General features: G+C 37.7%; 1 protein-coding gene across 4 annotated transcripts in view; it reads left to right on the top strand.

The window, feature by feature from the left end:
* Window positions 1-23,452, top strand: part of dnm3a (dynamin 3a) — a 69,449-nt gene that overhangs the window by 3,822 nt on the left and 42,175 nt on the right. For all 4 annotated transcript variants that reach the window (XM_049481545.1, XM_049481548.1, XM_049481541.1 and 1 more), the window contains exons 3-8: window positions 7,874-7,947; window positions 9,622-9,771; window positions 10,488-10,691; window positions 11,886-11,984; window positions 12,589-12,749; window positions 13,345-13,487. In XM_049481545.1, the coding sequence (XP_049337502.1) occupies window positions 7,874-7,947; window positions 9,622-9,771; window positions 10,488-10,691; window positions 11,886-11,984; window positions 12,589-12,749; window positions 13,345-13,487 (831 nt within the window). The remainder of the gene's footprint in view (window positions 1-7,873; window positions 7,948-9,621; window positions 9,772-10,487; window positions 10,692-11,885; window positions 11,985-12,588; window positions 12,750-13,344; window positions 13,488-23,452) is intronic.

Below are 23,452 nucleotides of genomic sequence, written 5' to 3'. Positions count from 1 at the left end.
TTGAGGACAATTAAGGTTTATACAGAAACAAACAAAATATATTTAATACTTTTAGATTTTTTTAAGTAGCCACATTTAGCTTTGATGACAAATTTGCATACTCTTATTTTCTCAGTGTCTTCATAAGGGAGAGTCACCTCGAATAGTTTTCTCAGCATCTTAAATGAGTTCCTGGAGGTGCTAAACAATACACATCTCAGTTGGGTTTAGATCAGGGTATTGTGGAGGACAAACTCTTTCTTGTCTTAAATAATAATCTACAATGTAGAAAATTATGAAAAAAAATAATGAGAAGGTGTGTCCAAACTTTTGACTGGTACTCTGTAGTTAGTTTGTAAAGATGATGTATACTAATATGGTAATGTTTACATTTTTTTAGGTAATTAGTGCATTATATAAACATTTTGTTTTCTTGTTCTTGTGTTTTGGTGACAAGCTACCATATTTGGCCCAACATAACATTAGCCAAAAGCTAACATGATAATTATTATACAGTAACAGAGCACAATGTAATGCAATCTTCTCACTAGAGAAATATTAGAATTCCATTCTATTATATTATTATGTGTTAGGTGTGCATCAAATATGGCAAAGGGTTTGAAAATGAGACAGAAAGCACATTTATGTTATAGGTAAGGTTCAAATGATTTGTCTCTGAACGAGAAATAGAGGTGTGTTCAGTCCAGATGCCTTGTTTACACAGCTGTAGGCTTTTAAAATGGAACCATGTTACCGTTGTTTGAGGAGGACTGCGGCAGCTCTACGGAAGACACTCTCTTGCCAGCAAGTTTCCTCGCTGATGGTTTAGGCCTGTCCACAGGAAACAGTAATTGTTAGTGAAAGCCAGCCTATTGTTTGCTTTACTTAGTGCATATCAGTGTCACAGTGGGAAAGTAAAGAAGAATGTAGCTTTTGTGGATGACCCTGACTGTTAGACGCAGGGCAGAAGCTGACATCTTACCTGTGACAGGTCAGCTTGCGTAAGGTTTTTGCGGTAAGGTCCTACTCGTCCTCTGCGAAACTGTGTGACAGAAAGTACATGTTTCCAGATTCATACCATTATGTGTGTATTGAGTGATGTTTACTTGACCTGGATTAGCCTTCTTTACATATTAATCATCATGGTTTATTTATCTATTCATACTTTACAGTAGTAACATAATAAAGGAAGATGATGAATCCTGGACCTAACATCTGGAGACACATAGGACCCATTCCATTCTCTATATTGTACTCTCCCACTTACTATTAACTACATGAAACTTGTAACGTCCCCCACCTAACAGCTAGGTTGCTGTGGCGGTTTATGATCTGATCAGCAACATTTAACCTAGACATGAAGTCTATAATAAACCATCTGTTTATTCTTCAGCCGTATCCGGGCAGGATTAGTTTCTCAGGGGGACGTTTTTGAAAAATATTTCACACTTCTACTCAGTAATAAAACTCTTGCATCCGGACTGCAATTGAAAAAAAAAAACAGGAGGATCAGTGAGTTGTTGGCTTTCTCTGTCACATGACATCACGTTCAGTAGCTCCTCCAGTTCCACTCACGGTTGTGTTTACGTGGATCTCTGTGGAAATGTGCACCCAAAGTGTAATTAAGGTGCATGGCAGTGGACAAATAGCTATTTTATTAAATGCAAGGAGACGAAACTCAGAGATGTGCATCTGGACAGGACTAAAATTACCTTGGAGTTCAGTGAAAAGCAGTAGGTAATTCTGCCTGTAATTTTCTCAGAAGATGTAGGATAGGGCTTTTGAGTACAATACAAAATCTGGCCTTAGAGTAGTTAGAGTAATTACAACAACACATTGTGGAATCTGTAAATTCTTGCCTATATCTGAGAACATATTCCAGTCTTATGCATGAGTCCATTTTTGACATCTGCACTTGTTCAGTATTACACTGCTCCTCACAAACAAACCTAATTGACTTCTTGCCACCAACAATGAGCATATTATGAACCTCTATACTCTTCTCATCAGAGGCACTTACACAGGAATATTGACTATTTTTTTCCATAAAATTACAATAAGCCTGAGCACTATCACAACTGCCTTTTTTGTCTTTAAACACATAACTGTAGTGATGATAAAGTGGAAAAATGAGGAAACAAGCTTGTCGAGTCTGCAACTCTGTATGCAAAGCAGTATAAAGAACATGTTTTTGCCTGAACAGACATTTATAAAACCTAGTTGTGTTTAGTTTTGCTGCTTCAAACAAATAACACAAATGGAAAATGGAGAAAATAGAGAAATATTATTTGTTTTAATCGTTGTTATAGTCAGCACACCAGTAAGTATTTTGTTAATAAAAAAGATACAGGTTTTAGTACACAATTTCGGTCCTGCTGACTAAAGCCATCCTACAATACAGTTGGACTGATTTTGAAACCAGTTTACTCTCTTCCAATTTTAAACCCATTTTCTTTTTGTATTTTCTTATGGTTTTAAATGTATGTAACCCAATCTTAGCCATTCTGATCAATGTACGATAGAGATATACTTGCTGTGTAACCATGTTTTTACACATGTTGCTGGATGTTTCCATTACATTGTAAGAAAAGATCATACAGCTTTGTAATACTTGGTTACAGAGCTTTTTTTTCCTTCAAAACATTGCAACATTTTGATGCTGTTGTTTGCCTGCACTACACCTATTTATAGAGATAGACATGCAGAATTTCTTTTCCAGCAGGACTTGGTACCTGCCCAAGGAGTCAAAACTACATGTCACACATTTTCAGTACATTTCTGGAATTTATTTTCTGTAACGTTACAGGCTAACTATTCTGGAACATTGCTAAACGTTCTTATAATGTGAGCATTACTCAACGTTAGCTGGGTGATTGCCTCCATGTCAAGCTACATTGATTGAGTCATTTGTGGTAATGGATACCAAACAAGTATTGTGTGCATCATAAACAAACTTGTCAGAAGATTGACATTACTGTATTGTACATCCTTTTTCGGGTTTGATAGGTTATACAATTTGAGACTATGATTAAAATGACTATGTATACATCAAATGACAACATTATTGTGTGCATCCTGTGCACCTGTTATGTATCCTGTGTGTCTGGATTTTAGTACAGACAAAGTGTTTAAGTTCAAACCCTGTTTGTGAAGTAAGAAATTACTTACTAGGAGTGGTTAATATGCCTCTAAAATAATATCATACAATTTCAGGGTATTTGCAATAAAAATATTATTGGCAATATAAAAACACCCACAAAATACTTCTTTAATTTTAAAAATATAATACAAAAAAAAAATGTAAAATTTTATAAAATGTAAAAAATGTAACTAATATAACAGCTATAAGCATTCAAAAGTAACATCTGTGATGTGATCTGTGAACTTTTGTCAGCTTTTAAGCAACTGTACCAAGCCTTCGATTTGTATAAAATAATAATAGTAATGTAGCAAAATATAATAAATAAAACAGTATATAAAAATAATGTAATGAAAAAAAAAATCTATCAAAAAACAAAAGTGCAGAAAGAATTTTTTAAAAATGCCTTTAAAGCTTCACAGTAAATAATAGACTGCATTCAAGACAGAATACTGCTATTTTCACGATATGGATTTTTAAAAACCATGATATTTCTGTCACGATATATTGCCTACGATACAATATTGCACACCCTCATGCCCCCCTTATGAATTTGGTGACCCATATAGCAATATGAAATAAGGGCACCTTAAGGTCTCTTTCAGTGCAGTGTGTTTTTCCTAACAATGGTTGACTGGTATGAGGCTGCATAGATTACAGTACGCAGTCCATTACCCAGTGACATTAACAGGGATGTACATTAGGCACAGGCCATCATTGCTACAATCACAATCAACTAGGAGGCTATTTTGTTTAATAAATAATGAAGAAAACTATTGGAAATAGGTTGTGCCATGCTGCTTAGGCCTACTTACCCAAATAAAACTTTGTTACTCCGGCTGTGACACGATGCCCTATTTTAAAGCCATGTTATAGAAAGAATGCATGTAGCCATAGCAATGAATGATGAATGTCTTGAAAAGCAGCACCGTGAGCCATCTGTCCCCACACTCTGCCTGCCAGGCTGAGGAGAGGCTTTACTGATCAGAGAAGCTTGTAGATATGAGATGGTTGGATAGATGCTTTAGGTTGAGGAGGACAGAGGGGTGGCATTGCAAAGGTGGAGTAGACTTAGTCTGCATTTGGATTAGACTGTGATCCATTCTGAGACGTGAACACAATCATTATCAAAATCTAGCATTAGAAGTAGTGATACTTTGAAGTGAAAAAAAGAAAAAAAAATTGTGAAACATTGTTTTGTAAAAAGCATATATGTGTATATTTACATGTGTATATGTAAATATATTTGTATAGTGTCAATCACTATATCAAGAAGGTAAATATTTTGTATTTTTACTTAAATAGCAAATTAGACTTTTGTAACACTTAGATAATGATGACATCCTCAACACCAATCTTCTCCAGATATGCAAACTGTGAAGGGTCCAGTGCATGCTGTACCTAGGGTCTGAGAGGAGGGAGAAGCAGCCTTTCCATGGTCTTCATAATGTGGGAGGTCAACGCTACCGGCCTGAAGTCATTGAGCTCATTAGGACGAGGTTTCTTGGGAACAGGGACCAGGCATGAAGTTTTCCACAGCATAGGAACCCTCCCTACGCTGTGGAAAAACAAAAACTATCATGACTACAACAAAAACTAAAACTATCATCTGTCCAAGGGTCAGAGTAGGAAATATTTAACAAATTTTAGTTTTGTCAGCTTGCCACAGTGTGCTTCACAACATAATAACAGCCTTACATTAATTAAAGCCTTATTGAAAACACAGATCTACAGTAGATCTAATGGGGCTTGAAATTCACACAGAGAAAGGCCAGTCTAGGTAAAAGCTGGCTAGCAATATAGCTTTCTCAGCTAACGTTATTTACCTTAGCCCAACAGCTTGTACTTTCTAGGTGGAAAACACAGTTTGTTAGGTACGTTGATACAGAGTGTATTTTATTTAATTTAGCGAGTGTAAAAATTTGTCAGCTCTCACTTCCACTGTGGGCCAGTGGCCAGTTATAGGGGAGGATTGGGTGGTGGTGTGTAAAATAGTCATTTTTTGGTATAAATTAATAGGTCTATTTCTAAGCACTGAAAGCTATTTTTTGCCATGTTTTTAGTTGCTAAACATTCAGTGTATCCCTAATTAGAAGTGTTCAATGAGAAAACTGCTAAAAACTCCAAAACAGGTCTTATTGTAAGTTACTGGTATGCAGTGATCAGTACCTACAAAAAGTGCCCCAAGGAACCCATTAAAACAAGAAAACATAGATCAGTTTAAAAGAGTAAACAGCAAAAGATTGTAAAATGGCCCATGTGCATGTCAAATTATAATGTCTGTGGAAATGTTGAGCCTGTCTTCTGACTCAGCAGCAGGCCCAGCAGAGTGTTCTCCTTCCAGGAGGAGCATTCTTATTGTTTGCACTAGGGGTGTGCTATATTGTATCATACGCAATGATATCGGCAACATTTTTAAATATTGTCAACGATATTATACCCTGAAATATCATGCCATGTCACCCACTCCTAATTATCACATCAGGGTACTACTTTTTTTGCAGATTTTAGCAAAAGGAAAAATCAGACTGTTCTCTAGTATTTATTTACTAGAGACAGATTATATCTGTCCAGTATCATTTATTTTACTTTAATCCTGGTTATATGGAGATATTTGGAGTGCATTATTAGTATTAGTAAATTGTTATTTTGTTGCAGTAGTTTATTCTTGAAATATTTTTCAATGTTTCGTCATATCGCCAAACGTTATCGCAAATGTTATAGAGTAACGAAAAAATACCATACACTATCAGGATATTGTTTAAGGCCATATCACTCACCCCTAGTTTGCTCTTGCCTCTTGAATGTCCAGGAAAAACAGCATGAAAAACAAACTAGTTGACCAGTGTGCTCTGAGGTTTGGGCCTATGCTGTTTTTCTGTACTGTAGGAAGAGAGAGGGGTACAGTGGCCTCAAGAGGAGCATTGTTTGGGTCCAGAGAGTTGAAGTTAGGGCTAAGTGATGAGACTGAATGGAGTTTAATACAAGAATGAGACACATTGTTAAGTAGGAATGTGAATACAGCAGAAAACTGAGCTAAACAGGCAAATTGAGCCACAGCATCATGCAGTCTGTAGACTCTTGCCTATTAGGTGAGACCAGTCGGTCTGTCTTGCAGTGAGTGAGTGCTAATAATGTGCAACAGCATCTCAATTGTAATTTGTTTTGTTAGATGTTGTGGTTTTAATCTGTTCAGGCAGTGTTCTTACCTGCATGTTGGCCTCTCTCTCTCTCTCTCTCTTTCTCTCTCTTTCTGGATGTTTCTAACTAGGACTGCTCCTGAGGGAGTTCCCCCTCTATTTTGGGTGGTGTTCCTGATTTAGTTCCACACACCCTGTTTCCTGCATCGTAAACTGAATCTGCAGCAGAGCCCTGTATCTGCTTGCCCACTCCTATCTGCTACCTGCTATCTAGGAACTATTGAGCTAATAAGTCCCAATCGAAAATACACATTTCCATGCTGTTGGATTCATTCTTGCTTAGTGTTTTCTGGTGTTTACTGCTCACTGCTGTTTTAGTAGGATTTTAATTGAATTTATTGTTTAGATGGTTAATTGTCAAGTTAGCTATTTAGTTACATTTACCTTCAAAAAATGTTTTACTACAGGGCAGTATGCACAAAAACAGGTTAGTTAACACCATTGATAAAATATTTCAGCTTTTATTTACAAACAAAAATGTGGTAGTTAATAAAAGTCCCCAAATGTATATTTAGTATTCACACTGAGACAAAGTGATACAATAAAACAATGTTTGATATCACTGCAGATAACTGCAATATTTCATGGGTTAATGATGACTTGCTTTGTTTGCCAAGAGGTCTGTTATATATTTGATTCAGAGGGAGCCTTGGCGCACAAGGCATGCATGCCACAGGCCTGTTAAATTTTTATTCCTCCTCCATCTTAGTTTGCAATGTGATACTAGATAACTAGTTTGTGCTAAGTATGTGCATTATTGAACATTTTTCCAAATTTGGTTACTTTTGTACTGATGACAGTACATGTAGAGACCTGGACCTGATCACCCTATTAGTGTCCAGCTAATAAATGTGTATTTGTTTTTAAGGTCTGTGTAATTTTGAACATCTAACAGAACTCATTTGTTTTTATTTTGATTACACTTAGATTTTTGTTTTAAAAAAAGTGCACATACTATATAAGACAAGTGCAGTGGCTGCATCTTAACCTGGTTTGTAAATGACATCCTCCGACAGGAATTGAACATTCTCCCTGTGCAGACAGCTTTAAAGGAAATCCTCAGACTGCTACATATCTTTCTGCAATGCCAGAAGCTTATGGCTTATTGCCCAGGCTAATAGGGCAAGATATCCATGGTATGAATAGTATTGCCATGCCCTTGAACTCTACGTTGTCCTAGTTCTGCCCTTAGTGAAATTAGTTACTGTTTATTTATCTGCTCATTTTGCTTGTGTGGACCTAACGCACATTATGTAAAATTATTATTAATAGCTGGTGAGGTATCTCAAGCTTTTTGTGTCATCTGTGTGTTACGGCTAAGGTTACTGACTCTCCAGTAGTGCTGTGTGTAAACGTGCCCTAAATATCTAGCTAGGAGTGTAGTGAAGAGTGTTAGGAGGAGTGGGAGAGAGAGTTTACGGTTTCACTGTGTCACCCAATATTGGACTTGTCTGACATGCTGTGGTTTATGAAACCAGGCCAGGGATAAGTGTGGTGCACACTCATATCTTTACTGTTAATCTGTAAGTTTGTAATGATTGTATTTTTTTTAAAGGGATTTCTTACCAAGAGGCTCAGGGATTGTCACACGAAGGCCACTTGTGTTACAATTAATCAGCGCCACCTCAGGTAGGTAAACGTGCACATAAATGCTTTACTCAATGGTACAGAATGTCTACTCTGTGTGCCGTGAAAAGTAAATAAACAGGATAAAACAAGATCTAGACAAATGAAAATAAAGGTAACAGCAGTAACATTACAGTAAGCAATTTTAAGCTATCATACTACAGTAGTTAATTGTCACTATGGAAAATAGCTGTTGAATATTTTGTTAAATGTGTAAGGTAAATACATTCCTCATGACTGAATTCACTTTATTTTTTAGTCAACAAGCTGATTTTACCTTTGCTCAGCTGACATCTAGCCTGTGTTAATTAAACCAGCTGCACACTTCCCAGGTGAAGCTTCTTCTTTTCCTGTGTGTGAAGCTAAGCAGTGACTAGCTATAGTATTTGTTTGGTTATGTTTTGATTCACTTAAATGAACTGTGATTAAATGTCTTAAAATTAAATTCTTCAGAGGAAATGTACCATTTTGCATAAACAGAGCAGTGGAATGTTTAAAAAAGAGATAGAAATTAAATTATAAATAAAATATAAAGATATTCATTAAATGTAAAAGCAAAAATACTAAATTATAAATAAGGGATACTCAATTATATCAGAATATGGTGGAAATCGGACAATAATTCCTTTTTTTTTTTTTTTTTAGAACAATCTGGCCAATATTTCAAACCAATATTTAATGATGTATTTATTATTTGTCAGAAAAAGACACTACTATAGTTGGCCAAAACTTCGCAGTGCAACTTTAAAATCCATTGATTTAATCTAGTTTTAAATAGATCAATAGAAATGCCAATAAAATATAAAGATATTCATTAAATGTAAAAGCAAAAATACTAAATTATAAATAAGGGATGCTCAATTATATCAGAATATGGTGGAAATCAGACAATAATTGCTTTTTTTTTTTTTTTTTTTTTTGTTTTAGAACAATCTGGCCAATATATTAAACCAATATTTAATGTTGTATTTATTATATGTATGAAAAAGACACTACTATAGTTGGTCAAAACTCGCAGTGCAACTTTAAAATCCATTAATTTAATCTAGTTTTAAATAGATCAATAGAAATGCCAAATCGCTTGACATTTCTATTAAAACTTAAGAAAGGTTATTCCATTTTCTGTAAAGTTGCAATCTTGAAGATTTGTGCATGACAGTCATACGCAATAACAAAATAAAAATGCAGTAATATGAGATGCAATAAAATAAAATAAAAAGAAAATGATGGCCTATGACCAAATTAATATGTAACAATAAATCATCGGATGGATTTATTAGTTAAATATAAATGTCTTTTTTGTACCAGTTCTCTGTGATACTGATATTGTTCTGATATCATTACATTGTACATTAGATTTTAAATTATAAAAGCAGTGTATGGTTTGCAGTCCAGATATATAGCTTTAAAAAATAATTTCCTATTTTGGCCTATGATTTTTTATATATATATATATTTTTTTTTTTACACATTCATCAGCCACTAGAGGGCAGTGTCTCCCGTTGCATTTTTTCCCCATCTGCTTTCGTTTATGATAGTTCTATGGAAGTCTTTATAAACTGATAATCATAAAATTTTTATGCTCTTAATTTATTTATCATGTCTCCATTCATCTTCTTCCTTCTGTTTTGTCTGCTTATTTCTTTCTATCCCTCTCGCTGTTCTTCTGTTATGTAGAGTATGCAGAGTTTCTCCACTGTAAAGGGAAAAAGTTTACAGACTTTGATGATGTGCGTCGCGAGATTGAAACGGAGACGGACAGAGTTACGGGATCCAATAAGGGCATCTCCTCCATTCCTATCAACCTACGTGTTTACTCACCAAATGGTATTATCATATTAACTACCCCCATTTTTCTATTCTACATTCTTCTGCACATATCTGTGCACCCTTATATCTAATGAAAGTCACTTTTAAGTTGTTCTACCAATCAGAAGTTAACTGCTAAGTGCAGCATTTCTAAACTTGATTGGCCCTATACACATCAATTTAGTTTTTTATTTAGTACTAATTTGAAGATTTGAATGGAATTGAACATATTGAACATTCGTGAAATTTATTCCATTTCAGTCCAGACAATGTTAACATTTGTTGTTGTTTCAGGTGCACTGAAATACATTACAAAAGGCTTGTGTGAATCTTCTTCCCCTTATTTGTCTGAGACAGAGCAAGAAAGTAAATAGATAAAAAGGTTATGTGTTCTCTGTATATTATCCACAAAGTGTAATTTTAAATACATAAGTGAATAAAATACACAAAACATACACAATACACAAAAGCTTTATTAAACAAATTTTATAAAACCCTTGTTGATTTGTAAAAAATGTTGAAAGGAAAATATTGTTTTGCTTTCTGTGTTTGTCTTGTTATGGGATGTATTATATGTGTGCCTCCACAGCAGATTAGATAGCCAGTGCTGTGGAGCTCTTGTGAAATGCAAAGCAGGTTGCTTTAGCACATTTAATGGATAATGTAAAAAAATAAAACTTCAGAACACAGAGATACACAAGTTGTTAAAAGAATTGTATTCTTTTCTTTTTCAGTACTCAACCTGACACTCATAGATCTGCCAGGCATCACTAAGGTTCCAGTGGGGGATCAGCCTCATGACATTGAATACCAGATCAGAGACATGATCATGCAGTTCATCTGCCGTGAGAACTGCCTTATCCTAGCTGTCACACCGGCCAATATGGACCTGGCCAATTCAGATGCCCTCAAACTGGGCAAAGACGTTGACCCACAGGGTGAGAAATTTCACTTTTCTCTTTTTTCATTTTATCTGTCACTCTGCTTCTCGGGTTGACTAACCATATTGCGGACATTTATATTTTTTTTCTCCAATTTGCCATAAACCCTTAAACCCTAAAGCCCAATTCAGTTCAGTATGTTTAGAACAACACTACAAAGTTTATGTTCTATATACTACATGAAAATGAGAAATGCCAGCCGGATTTGTGTTCTGTGTACATGAGCTTACAGCAGTATATATTTTTCATCCATCCCAAGTGTTTTGCCCCAAACTCTTGTTTAGAAGACACACTACACACGGCAGCCAATCAGTACTGTATTCATTTATGTACAGTACCAGTCAAACCTTTTTTCTTACATTTTAAATTAATACTGAAATCATCCAAACTATGAAGGAACACATAAGGAATCCTGTATTAAACTTGTGTTAAAAAAATGTTAAACTAATCAAAATACTCTGTGAAGTATTTAGGTGCTCTTATCTTGGATCCTGTTTACTTGCAGTTTCTAAGGCTGGTAAATCTGATAAACTTATCCTGTACAATCTTATCTTAATGTTAATCTCCTGTACAAACTTATCCTGGGGCGATCCTGATAAAAGCCATTTTCATCATAAAGTTTTGGATGGTCTTTGCGACTGCACCTGAGGATACTTTTAAGGCATTTTTCAGATTGACTGATAAAGTTTTTTTTTCTTTATTTAATTGAATAGTCCTAGCCATAATAAGGATTAGAGCATGCATGACTCAGATATTCACTGTATACCAACTCTACCTCTTCACAACTAAAATGATGCTCTCAAACACCTTAAGTAAGCAAGAAATTTAAGTAAATAACTCTTGAGAAGCTCAGCTCAGTTAACTGAAAGCCATTCCAGGTGACTCTACCTCAAAGCTGACTGAGAAAATCCAGCCAAGTTATGCAAAGATGTAATCTGAACAAGAGGTGTTACTCTGAATAATCTAAAAAATAAAACATATTCTGGTTTGTTTTACACATTCCATATGTTTTTCTTCATAGTTTGGATGACTTTAATAATATAATACAATACATTTTACTGGTACCGTAAAAAAAGCTGCCTGTTTTTGGGACAAAGAAAGTTTGAAAAATGTTGATGTTAAAATTATTCAGACATAATTATCTGAATAAAATATTTGTATAAGTGGTTTTGTTTTGTTTCTGTGTTTTAGGTCAGCGCACCATTGGTGTCATCACCAAACTAGACCTGATGGATGAGGGCACGAATGCCAGGGACGTACTGGAGAATAGGTTGCTGCCCTTACGCAGAGGTACAATGTATTTAAGCAGCTTATTATTATTAAATTTTACTATAATATCTTGAGGATGCCTTTCAGTCAGCTTAGTTACAAGATTTACTTAAATGTAAGCATATCGATGTGCAGTGTTGTGTGAACATTTGGAGCCTCACTGACTGTTAATAATGTCTATATGAAGTCATGCTGTTAAAACGATACTTTTGCCAGCGCTGGACTCACTTGCCTGACTGCTACAGGGTTTGAGTTCCAGCCAGAACTGGCCTATATAAGCTTAACTGGTGCCAAACAGTACTAACTTCAGGCCATGCTCTCAACATCAGCTAAAGCAGTGCCAGGTGCAGAGCCTTCATGCTTCCTGCTGGCACTTTAATGCATTAGACACACATTCACATACACCCTCATAGATACAGATTGCTTCACACACACACACACACACACACATACATGTAGTCTGCTGAAAATCAGAAATCCTATTATGGTACTTCTCACACAGATTAAAATAAAGTATCCTTTCTGTTTTCTCATATAGTTTGTGTTAAGCAGTTGTTTGCTTTGTGCTAGACGGTGGTCTGTGATGTTCCCTATGTATGTGTGTCTGTGTTTGTGATTGGTATAGGTTACATTGGTGTGGTAAATCGTAGTCAGAAGGACATTGAGGGGAAGAAGGACATAAGTGCAGCTCTCGCTGCCGAGCGGCTGTTTTTTCTTTCCCACCCTGCTTACAGGCACATGGCCGACTACATGGGCACACCGTACCTGCAGAGGGTCCTCAATCAGGTGAACAATAAAAGAGGAAAAGGAAGTGGGAGAAAAAAAAAAAAGAAAGACCCAGTATATACCTGGTCGCTTCATCCTTCTTGAGTAAATGGCTTATATCTGAATAAGACCAAGCCATTTAAAAATGAAATAATAAAAAAGTGCATACACACAGAAGATACTACTTTAGGAGGCACATTTAAGCCGTTATAACAAACACATCCGTCTATACAAGACACAAAATGAAACTAAGACTAAAACACCAGTTATAATTTTATATACTTTTATATAGAAGTACTATTATATACTTTTACAACAAGAGTATTTTTATATTTTGCCCCACACAGTGATTGAATTTCAGTTTGACTGACCAGTTATGCGTTTGATTTTCAAGTGCAAAATCATATTGTTAAAATCTGATCAAAATCTGATCACAATTCAGATACTTGTCACATGAAGTGACCAGGTGTAAACAGGGTAAAAGAGACAGAGATAGTGAAAGGCACTCATGGAGAATAGAGATAATCAAAAAATTAAGGATCAAAAAAGTTCACAGATGCTCTTAGGAGTGCACAGAAAGCTTGTTTAATTCAGATGTCTCCTTATGTTTCATTAGCAACTGACCAATCACATCCGAGACACGTTACCAGCGTTCCGCAGCAGGCTACAGGCCCAGCTCCTCTTGCTAGACAAAGAGGCTGAGGAATACCGACACATGAACCCCGATGACCCCTCACGCAAGACCAAAGCACTGATGCAGTGAGTAACACTCTTACACACACACACACACTAACACACACACACCCTCGCACAAAACCTAATTATGCATAATTTAGAATCAAAGCTTTACATATTCTTTCTTTTTTCGCAAATGAACTTAAAAAGCAACTTACATTATTTCCAAAGTAGTGCAGGAATTCAGAGTGCATTCCTACAGAATAATTGACTTATAAAACACTCACACCACAAAACATACAGTGTACGTATGTAAGCAAAAAATTAAAAAAAGAAAAGAAAAAGTAATAATAAATAACTGTCAGCCTACAAAAGTTTTGAATGTATAGATTTTTGTGATTGGATATATCTGCATATTCAGTCTAAAACACTTTCACCCAGGGCAGCCAGTAAGAGCATACTCTTACATACAAATTTACATATACCGCCATTTACTTTTGTAATCACTTGTCACTTAAATTTTAGATACTAAACAGATTTATTGTTCATTGTTGAATAATATAAAAATTCTAAATACATCTGACATTTCTGTTATATTTTTTCAGACACTTACATTGTAACCAATTCTTACAGTAAATAACTGTTTAACAATGTTTCGTGTTAAAACTGTAGAACACAATAAATCTTGGGATGCCCTATGAAAACAACTGTCACCTGTATATATAGCAATAACATTTGAGGAAAAAACAGGTGGTTATATTTAAAATGTTTCCCAGGAATTTATTGGTTTTGTCAGACTAAACACATAAATGTACCACATTCAGAAGCTTGTACTCAATTATAGACTGTAAAAAGTGACATAGAATCTACTTAGTAAACCTAAAGCAACAATTTGCTTTCACTTTGTCTGGGTAGAATTTACATCATATTTTGAGTAAATAAATAAAAGTCTCAAAAGACTAAAAAATCTATAACTTTTTAGTATGTTAAACAAAAGTTACATCTTTCCTTTTGGCCCCTGACATCCTTTAGTGTGCCCCCAACCCCTAACTCATCGTCAGTGTGGACCCTTGCCTACTTTCTCTTCAGTGATTCAGTTTTTTATGTAACTGTTTGGCTACAGTGGTTAATCGTGCACCTGTAGGGCATCCTCAAGTGGAATTTATGCCAAAATCTACTCAAAAATATATATATAATATATATAATTTTTTACAATAAAATACTAACCGTGTTATACAGTAATATGCTCTAATTTTCTCCAATGAATTGTGTAATTTTGCACTCCTTTATTGGCAACATATTTGCCATTAACTTACTGTAAAATGTACAGGCAACTTTTTATGTTGTACCCCTGACAATGGGAAGGAATAAAGAGAGACTAGATTGTGCTGTTTTCCCTTGTGCTGTATTGCAGAGAATCTTACAAAGTACAAAACAACTCAAAAGCAAAATTGTCTTTCAGTAGGTATCTTTCAGCATTAACAATTGCTTTATATTACAGAGAAACATTAACTAAACTTCCTTGCACAGAATAGAACATTGTTTACAGAGAGATAGAATATAGATAAAATAAAAAAAACATATTTATGCATAGAATTACTGGAATAGTCCAATATCCAATCCCTGTAGCAATATTTCTTCTCATCAATCCCTGCTTAAACATGCACCCCATGCTATTGTATAAACAATTAGGCAGGCCTAAGAACAATAAGCTACTGCTAACCATATGCTCAGTCTGCTAAACACAGTAGTGTTTTTAGCATATTTATCGCACTCAAAACTTTCAGAAAAACAGAACAACATGTTCTCTAAACATAGTACTTTTATGTTCATCGGTGAATGCACCTTTTTTTATACATATTTACCTGACAATGGGAAGGAATAAAGAGAGACTAGATTGTGCTGTTTTCCCTTGTGCTGTATTGCAGAGAATGAGAAAACACATCAGAGCGCCCCCTTAAGTTCCTCTTAGAAATAACCTCCCCACTGAAAGGACTGACAAGAGCTCCCCCTACTGTCCACTTATACACAAACCATGTTTTTTCCATAGTAGCTAAATCCTTTTAGGACTCTGATAACAATAAAATCACCATTTCTCACTCAAATAACTTTTATCTAAATTAATCTCTGCTGTATAAACTCATTTGAGTCTTCTATTCTTCCTGTGCAATGCATGACTTTTTAGCCTTTTTACTAAAGTTAACATGAATAAACTAAACAAGGAAACAACATTAACTTAATTAACCTAATTTAATCTTTTTAACCCACACTATCTTTGTATATTTTAACTTTTTTTAACCATTTTTACCCACACCGTGTCTTTTTAGATTATTTACCTCTTTTAACTCATGAATGTTATTATATATACCACACACTCCCCTACAAACAAAAATGTCGTCCCGACATTTCAAGGGAAAATAACAACAAAACAGTGAAATTCAAGTTATTTGCTCAAGTAACTCATAGTCCAAGTAATCAGTTATACTGGTCCTGAGAGAAACAAAAGTTATTCTGTTACTCTTTTTTTTTTGGTTTGTGTGTCCTTTTCTCTCTATCTCTGTTGTTTTTTCTAACAGTCCATACTATCAAAAGCCATATGTGTACTGTGAGTGGCAAAAGTACTTTTGTATTGGTGGTATCCATGACATCAGTCCATGAGAAGAACTATGGGGAACAAATTGTCTTTGGGGTTCAACTGACTGAACAGCATAACAAGCAGGAGTTCCCAGCCTGTCGTAGGTGAATACTCTAGGTGGACGTCTCTCTCTCTTGGGAACGTGATACACAATGTCCTCCTGACTATTTTCCCTTTCATCTGATGAAGAAGGACTATCCATGTGGTCAGAAAGTATTGTATTCGATTCAAGTTGTTCTTCCTCACAAACCTCAGCAGATGGAACATCATCAGCAATCCACGCCTGCAGTTCTACATGTGGGTTTTCCGAAGCGGTCATTTCGGCAAGTTTAACTTCTGACTCTGCTTGCCTAACAGGATATGGATTCTGGCTTCCTGGAGGTACATAACAGAAGTTATATTCATCCTCACTAGCCTCTGATTCATCTTCTTCAGCAGTAGCCCGTGGCATTGGCTTATTCTTCCGTGGGTGAGTTGTCTGTTTCAATTCGGTTTCTAATGGCAAATGATCACATGGCATCAGAAGGTTTCTATGCAAAACTCGAGATCGTCCTTTACCTTGCTCAGGCTTGACCTCATAGATGGGCAAATCTTGTCCCACCTGTCGTACGACGGTATGTATGCAGTGCTCCCAATAATTGCGAAGTTTTCCCGGGCCTCCGCGTGGTGTGAGGTTTCGGATAAGTACCCGGTCACCTGACTGCAACACAGAACTTCGGACCTTGTTGTCGTAGTATTTCTTACTTCTTACAGCAGCTTTGCGAGTGCTCTCTCTAGCGATCTCATACGCTTCTTCCATTCCACGTTTCCATTTTTCCACGTACTCTCTTCTACTGCTTGAGTCTGTTTTGGACGTCAGTCCGAAAAGCATGTCTACAGGCAATCTGGGTGACCTTCCGTACAATAGAAAAAATGGAGAATATCCAGTCACTTTGCAACGAGTACAGTTGTATGCATACACCAACTTGTTCAGGGACTCTTTCCAATTGGACTTCTGGGTCTCTGTGAGTGTTTTCAGCATCTGTAGAAGTGTACTGTTGAAGCGTTCTACCTGCCCATTTCCTTGGGGGTGATAGCATGATGTTCTGGAGCCTGCCATTCCACAGTATTTCTTTAACTGAGCAAAGAGCTGGTTCTCAAATTCTCCCCCTTGGTCATGATGCAGGCGAGCTGGAAAGCCAAACTTCAGCACAAAATCATTAAAGATGCGATCAGCTGCTGTTTTGCCTGATTTAGATGTAGTGGCATAAGCTGTAGCATAACGAGTAAAATGGTCCATGACGACCAATATGTACTCATAGCCCCCTTTGCATCGATCTAGATGGAGAAAATCAATGGAGACCAGTTCAAAAGGCTGAGTAGTCACAATGTTTGTCAATGGAGCTACTGTGTGATGGCAAGGTCTTTTCTGTTTTAGGCAGGAACACACTTTGGTGACATAATGCTCAATGTCAGCCTGCATATAAGGCCAGAAGAAACGATCACGCACTAGAGAAGTTGTGCGATCAACCCCTTGATGACCCATCTCATTATGGAGTTCCTTGAGGACAGTGGGTTTATACTCTTCTGGGAGCACCAACTGTGTTCGAGTGGCTGTAACACGTTGGAGGATGCCATCACCATCCAGCATAAGTTTCTCCCACTCCCGAAATAGACACTTTGTCCTTGCACTGAACATCTTAAGTTGCTCCACAGGTGGTTTTGACCCTGATAACTTGGATTGCACAACTGGTTGAATACTTGGATCTTTGTTCTGTGCTTGCTTAATTTCTCCCTTGGATAATGACGGGATCGTGTCATTTGTAGTATCTATACCTTCAGGTACAGAAGTGACTGATACTGAGACAGACCAGGGAATACTGGCATTATTTTGAGCCTCCACGGCTTGAATAGTGGCAGTAATAGCATCAGAAGACAACTCCTCAGTGCATTCTTCCATGAGTGTGTCCACTTCCACTGGCATTCTGGAAAAACTATCCGCATCTATGTTTTCTTTACCCGCCCGGTACTTGATTGTGAAATGGAAGTCGGCCAGTTCTGCGACCCATCTGCACCCAGTAGCATTCAACTTGGCAGTCGATAACACATATGTGAGTGGGTTGTTATCGCTATACACTGTGAATGTTGGGGCATAGTACAGATAGTCACGAAACTTTTCGGTAACTGCCCATTTCAGAGCAAGGAACTCAAGTTTCCCAGAATGCAGGTGGTAGTTCTTCTCCGCACCAGTAAGTGTTCTCGATCCATATGCAATTACTCTCATTTTTCCGTCTTGCTTCTGATATAGAACAGCTCCTAATCCCTGGTTTGATGCATCAGTGTGTAATATGAATGGTTGGGTAAAATCAGGAAACCCCAGAACAGGTGGCTGAAGCAAGCAATCAATCAGTTGTTCTAGTGTTTGTTGGTGAATGTCAGTCCAAGTTATAGGTTTTGTTGAGGGGCAACTACTGATTTTTCGTCCTGACCTGGGTTTTGGCTGCACACCAACTGATGTTCTAGACCCCTCATCACTTGACTCCCCTTTAAGTAGCTCATACAATGGCATGGCTATCCGAGAAAAGTTTCGGATGTATTGTCTGTAGTAACTGAGGAGGCCTAGTATCCTCCTGAGCTCACCGACCGTCTTAGGCTTCTTGTCTTTTAGTGAAGTTACCGCCTCTGTATCAGCCGGATCCACTCTACTTCCTTCAGCTGAGACAATCCTACCCAAGTAGCGAACTTCCTGCTTGAACAGATCACACTTGCTTGGCTTAAGCTTGATCCCATACTCTCTTAGTCGCTGTAACACCTTCCTGACATCCTCAACATGCTCCTTGAAACCTTTGCTGAAGACCAAAGTGTCATCAAGGTAAGGGACACAAATTTCATCCCTTAGTCCTTCCAAACACTCTTCCATGCATCGTTGGAACGCGGCAGGTCCATTCATAAGGCCAAAGGGGACCCTAACCCACTGATATAATGCCCAGGGTGTCACAAAAGCAGTCAGATGTTTGCTCTCTTTGGACATGAAGCCTTGGTGGTAGGCTTTTCCTTGATCTAACAGTGAAAACCAAGAATTACCACCCAAACTGTCCAATATGTCTTGCATTCTGGGTAAAGGTTGGCGATCGGGATGCGTTTTCTTATTTAGCTCTCTATAGTCAACACAGAGTCTGAGGCTGCCATCCTTCTTCCGGACGCATACAACAGGAGAAGAGTATGAAGAGTTAGACTTTTCAATCCACCCTTGAGCTATTAGGTCAAGTAGGTAATCTTTCATCTCTCGATACAAGGGCTTTGGGACAGACATGTAAGTTTGTGTAACTGGTTCAGTATTTTTCAAGGAAATACTCAGTTGCAACTTGTCTATGCAGCCAATGTCATCATCAGTTCTAGAGAAAGAATGGCATTCTTCCCGAAGCATCTGTTGAACTACCTGCTTTTTATCAGGACTCAGATGGCTTATGTCAACCGGTGGATCCCAGACATCATCACATACATTAGCATTGTTAGCTTGTTGGACACTTACTTGGTGAACAGCAGCAGTTGTCTTCTGATCAGAGCTTTCTCCTGAGTTGATGGGAAACACTGTTCGAACAGGCTGTGCGAGGCCACATTCTGTTTTCTCTGCCAGGACGATATCATGATCAGTGACATTAGATACTTCAATGATAATGTGCGGGGAAGCTCCTTTTTTTAGCTGAACAAGTGTTTCACTGATCTCGAGGCCATCTGCCCACTGAGGGTCTAGTCCAGGCTCAACAATAAGTATGGTGTCCTCTTTAAAAGGCTGTGCATACACTCGACACTTGACAAGTACAGTGGAATGCTTTGGGATGAGAACACGCTCATTGGTGGTCTTTACTATGTACTCACACATATGTTCTGCCATTATCAATTGGATGAATGCTGTGATTTTGTTCTTTTTCAAGCTTGGGAATGCAACCCTCAGTGCTCGTTTAAGCTGTTGGTCACTGGATATGTTAGGTCGAGCCTCCACAACGTCTTCAACAATTTGCTCAATGACATTGAAACCAATAATCGGATGAGACAAGTGCCTGCCTTCCATTACCAAAATTGGAATGGTTAAGTCATTGGTGTGAATTGTGTCAGGAACTAACCTAAAAGTCACTTCTATCCATCCAACATAGGGCAGTTTAGTGCCATTGGCAGCGATCAGAGTCAATGCATCACCCATGTCGATGGCTTCTGAAACATCTCTCAAAGTTACTGAAGGCAAGTGCTCCCTCTTCCATTCTTCGTCTATGATGCACACTTGCGATCCAGTGTCCCACAAAGCTTGAGTGCGGTGTCCATTTAGGAAGCATTCAACAAGGCACTGTCTCCCTACTAGTGATGTCACTGCAGAGTGCTGCTGCACTGAAATGTTCATACAGGTGAGTTCTTTTGGTGATTTTAGCATACCACTACAGTATTGCTTATGTGTAGTCCAATGTTTTCTTTGGCATGGCTTGGAACAATAGAGTATGCTTTTGCAAGATGAACAACATTTTAGTCTCTCGTTCTCACCCATAATTCCACAGCCCTCACATTTTTGGGACCGATACCAGCCTCTGGTTACTCCCTGTCCCGTGGGGGTAACCATTCCCCATTTAAAGACCTTTCTTTCGATGGTTTTATCCCTCTTATCCGGCACCCAGCTTGGAAATGTTCACTGCTGCCACATCGAAAGCAATGTATACACCGTTCTTCCATACCTTTCTGCTGACAGTTGAAGCATCTTCGCACTTGTGGACGTGGAGGTGTTGAATAGTACTGTGGGTACCTATAGTGAGGTTGGAACACAGCAGGCTCCCTTACTGGACGAGGGCCACCAACTGCCGCATATTCACATGGTGCCACGATAGCCTGATGCTGGACAGGATCTCTCTCCATCACTCTATTCAAGGGTGCAGAGCTTGCTTTTGGTGGGTCAGTTGGTTGCTGCTGCTGTATAGTTTCTTTGATATGAGCTATTTCGGCACTGAGTGTTTGCAAAGAAGCTATGCCAGCTCTAAGTTCCTTCAACTCTGTGAGTACATCTGACGAAATCTTTGAGGTGTTCTGTTTTACAGGATATTGCTTTGAGTTTGTTTTCTCTTCAGACTGTACTACATGTACCATAGCAGGTGGTGAGACAGCCAACTTTCTCTTTTTCTGTCTCTCAGTCTCGTTCGCACATGCAGTGTTCAGTCTTTCTAACAATGTTTCATCTGAGGTCTTTAGGTCAACAAGGAAAGGTTGCATGTCCATCTTTATGCTGTCATTCTGAATGCCAGTCAGTACAGTGTGTAAAAACATGCTCTGGACTAATGCAGGATCGTATTTCAGGCCTGATTCAGATTCTTGTGAAGCGAACAGAACTTTTTGTCGCAGATCCAGGGTGCGCATGAGAAATGCTTGGGGACTCTCTTTGTTACTCTGTACCTCAGACGTAAGTTGTTTATAGAGCTCGGTGGCACTCTTCTCTCGAAAATGAGAACGCAAGATGCGTCTGAGAGTGGGCAATGTTAACTGAGACTTTCCCTCCAAGTAGCTTCGCAGTTGAAGTCCTGGGCATATTGCTCTAATCACAGCATCAACAATTTCAATTTCTGGGTAGCCTCGACTTAGTCCATTTTCAATTTGATGTGCTAGACTTGAAAATGTAAGCTTGTCTTTTTGACCTGGCTCCCCAATCTGGCCAGAAATTTTGAAATCTTTGTGCCAAGGTGAGTTAGAATATGGCACGTTCCCTGTCTTAAGCATTATTGGGCTATGCACCTGGGGTGGAGTATTACTTGCACTTGTGTCACTAAGATTAGCTTGATACAACTCACTTTGCTTTTGTGCTACTGCATTCTGCAGATCGGTTAGCTCTCTATACAGTCTTTCTTTTTCAACGGTGAGATTAGTAGCGGAAGTTGGACTCTCGACGTGGGCACTCACTTCTAATATTTTGTCTTTCAACATCAGAAGTTCTGACATCCCCTCATCTTCTAACTGGGCTACTTCCTCCCTCTCCATATGCTGGATAATGTGGGAGATCAGAGACATGCGATTTTTGCCAGAGACCTTTTCCCTATTTAGCCCAGAAATGTCAAGGAAGTCACATGTGCTTAGCAATTTCTCCTTCGACAGCTGATTTAACAAGCTGATCACTTCTATTTGTAGGTTCTCTAGTGCCTCCGCCATAATTTTCCGAGATGAAAGTGTTCTAATTGTATGTTACAGACTGTGAACTGACTTTCCTTACTCCACCCAGTGTCTTTTGGTCTCCGATGGCATGCAGTTCCTTTTGTTCCCTTGCATTGCCCTCACTACATCACATTTCCTCCCTTGGTCAGGTGGTGTTTAGTTAAAAAGATGAACTGTGTCGAAGGACTTCTGTGCAGTGACATGGGTCCTCCGAACGTTCATCCCAGCGGTGCCTCCAAATGTTGTACCCCTGACAATGGGAAGGAATAAAGAGAGACTAGATTGTGCTGTTTTCCCTTGTGCTGTATTGCAGAGAATCTTACAAAGTACAAAACAACTCAAAAGCAAAATTGTCTTTCAGTAGGTATCTTTCAGCATTAACAATTGCTTTATATTACAGAGAAACATTAACTAAACTTCCTTGCACAGAATAGAACATTGTTTACAGAGAGATAGAATATAGATAAAATAAAAAAACATATTTATGCATAGAATTACTGGAATAGTCCAATATCCAATCCCTGTAGCAATATTTCTTCTCATCAATCCCTGCTTAAACATGCACCCCATGCTATTGTATAAACAATTAGGCAGGCCTAAGAACAATAAGCTACTGCTAACCATATGCTCAGTCTGCTAAACACAGTAGTGTTTTTAGCATATTTATCGCACTCAAAACTTTCAGAAAAACAGAACAACATGTTCTCTAAACATAGTACTTTTATGTTCATCGGTGAATGCACCTTTTTTTATACATATTTACCTGACAATGGGAAGGAATAAAGAGAGACTAGATTGTGCTGTTTTCCCTTGTGCTGTATTGCAGAGAATGAGAAAACACATCAGAGCGCCCCCTTAAGTTCCTCTTAGAAATAACCTCCCCACTGAAAGGACTGACAAGAGCTCCCCCTACTGTCCACTTATACACAAACCATGTTTTTTCCATAGTAGCTAAATCCTTTTAGGACTCTGATAACAATAAAATCACCATTTCTCACTCAAATAACTTTTATCTAAATTAATCTCTGCTGTATAAACTCATTTGAGTCTTCTATTCTTCCTGTGCAATGCATGACTTTTTAGCCTTTTTACTAAAGTTAACATGAATAAACTAAACAAGGAAACAACATTAACTTAATTAACCTAATTTAATCTTTTTAACCCACACTATCTTTGTATATTTTAACTTTTTTTAACCATTTTTACCCACACCGTGTCTTTTTAGATTATTTACCTCTTTTAACTCATGAATGTT

Source organism: Astyanax mexicanus, chromosome 1 (assembly GCF_023375975.1).
Source record: "Astyanax mexicanus isolate ESR-SI-001 chromosome 1, AstMex3_surface, whole genome shotgun sequence".
NCBI lineage: Eukaryota > Metazoa > Chordata > Actinopteri > Characiformes > Acestrorhamphidae > Astyanax > Astyanax mexicanus.
This window is presented reverse-complemented; position numbering and strand designations above follow the sequence as displayed.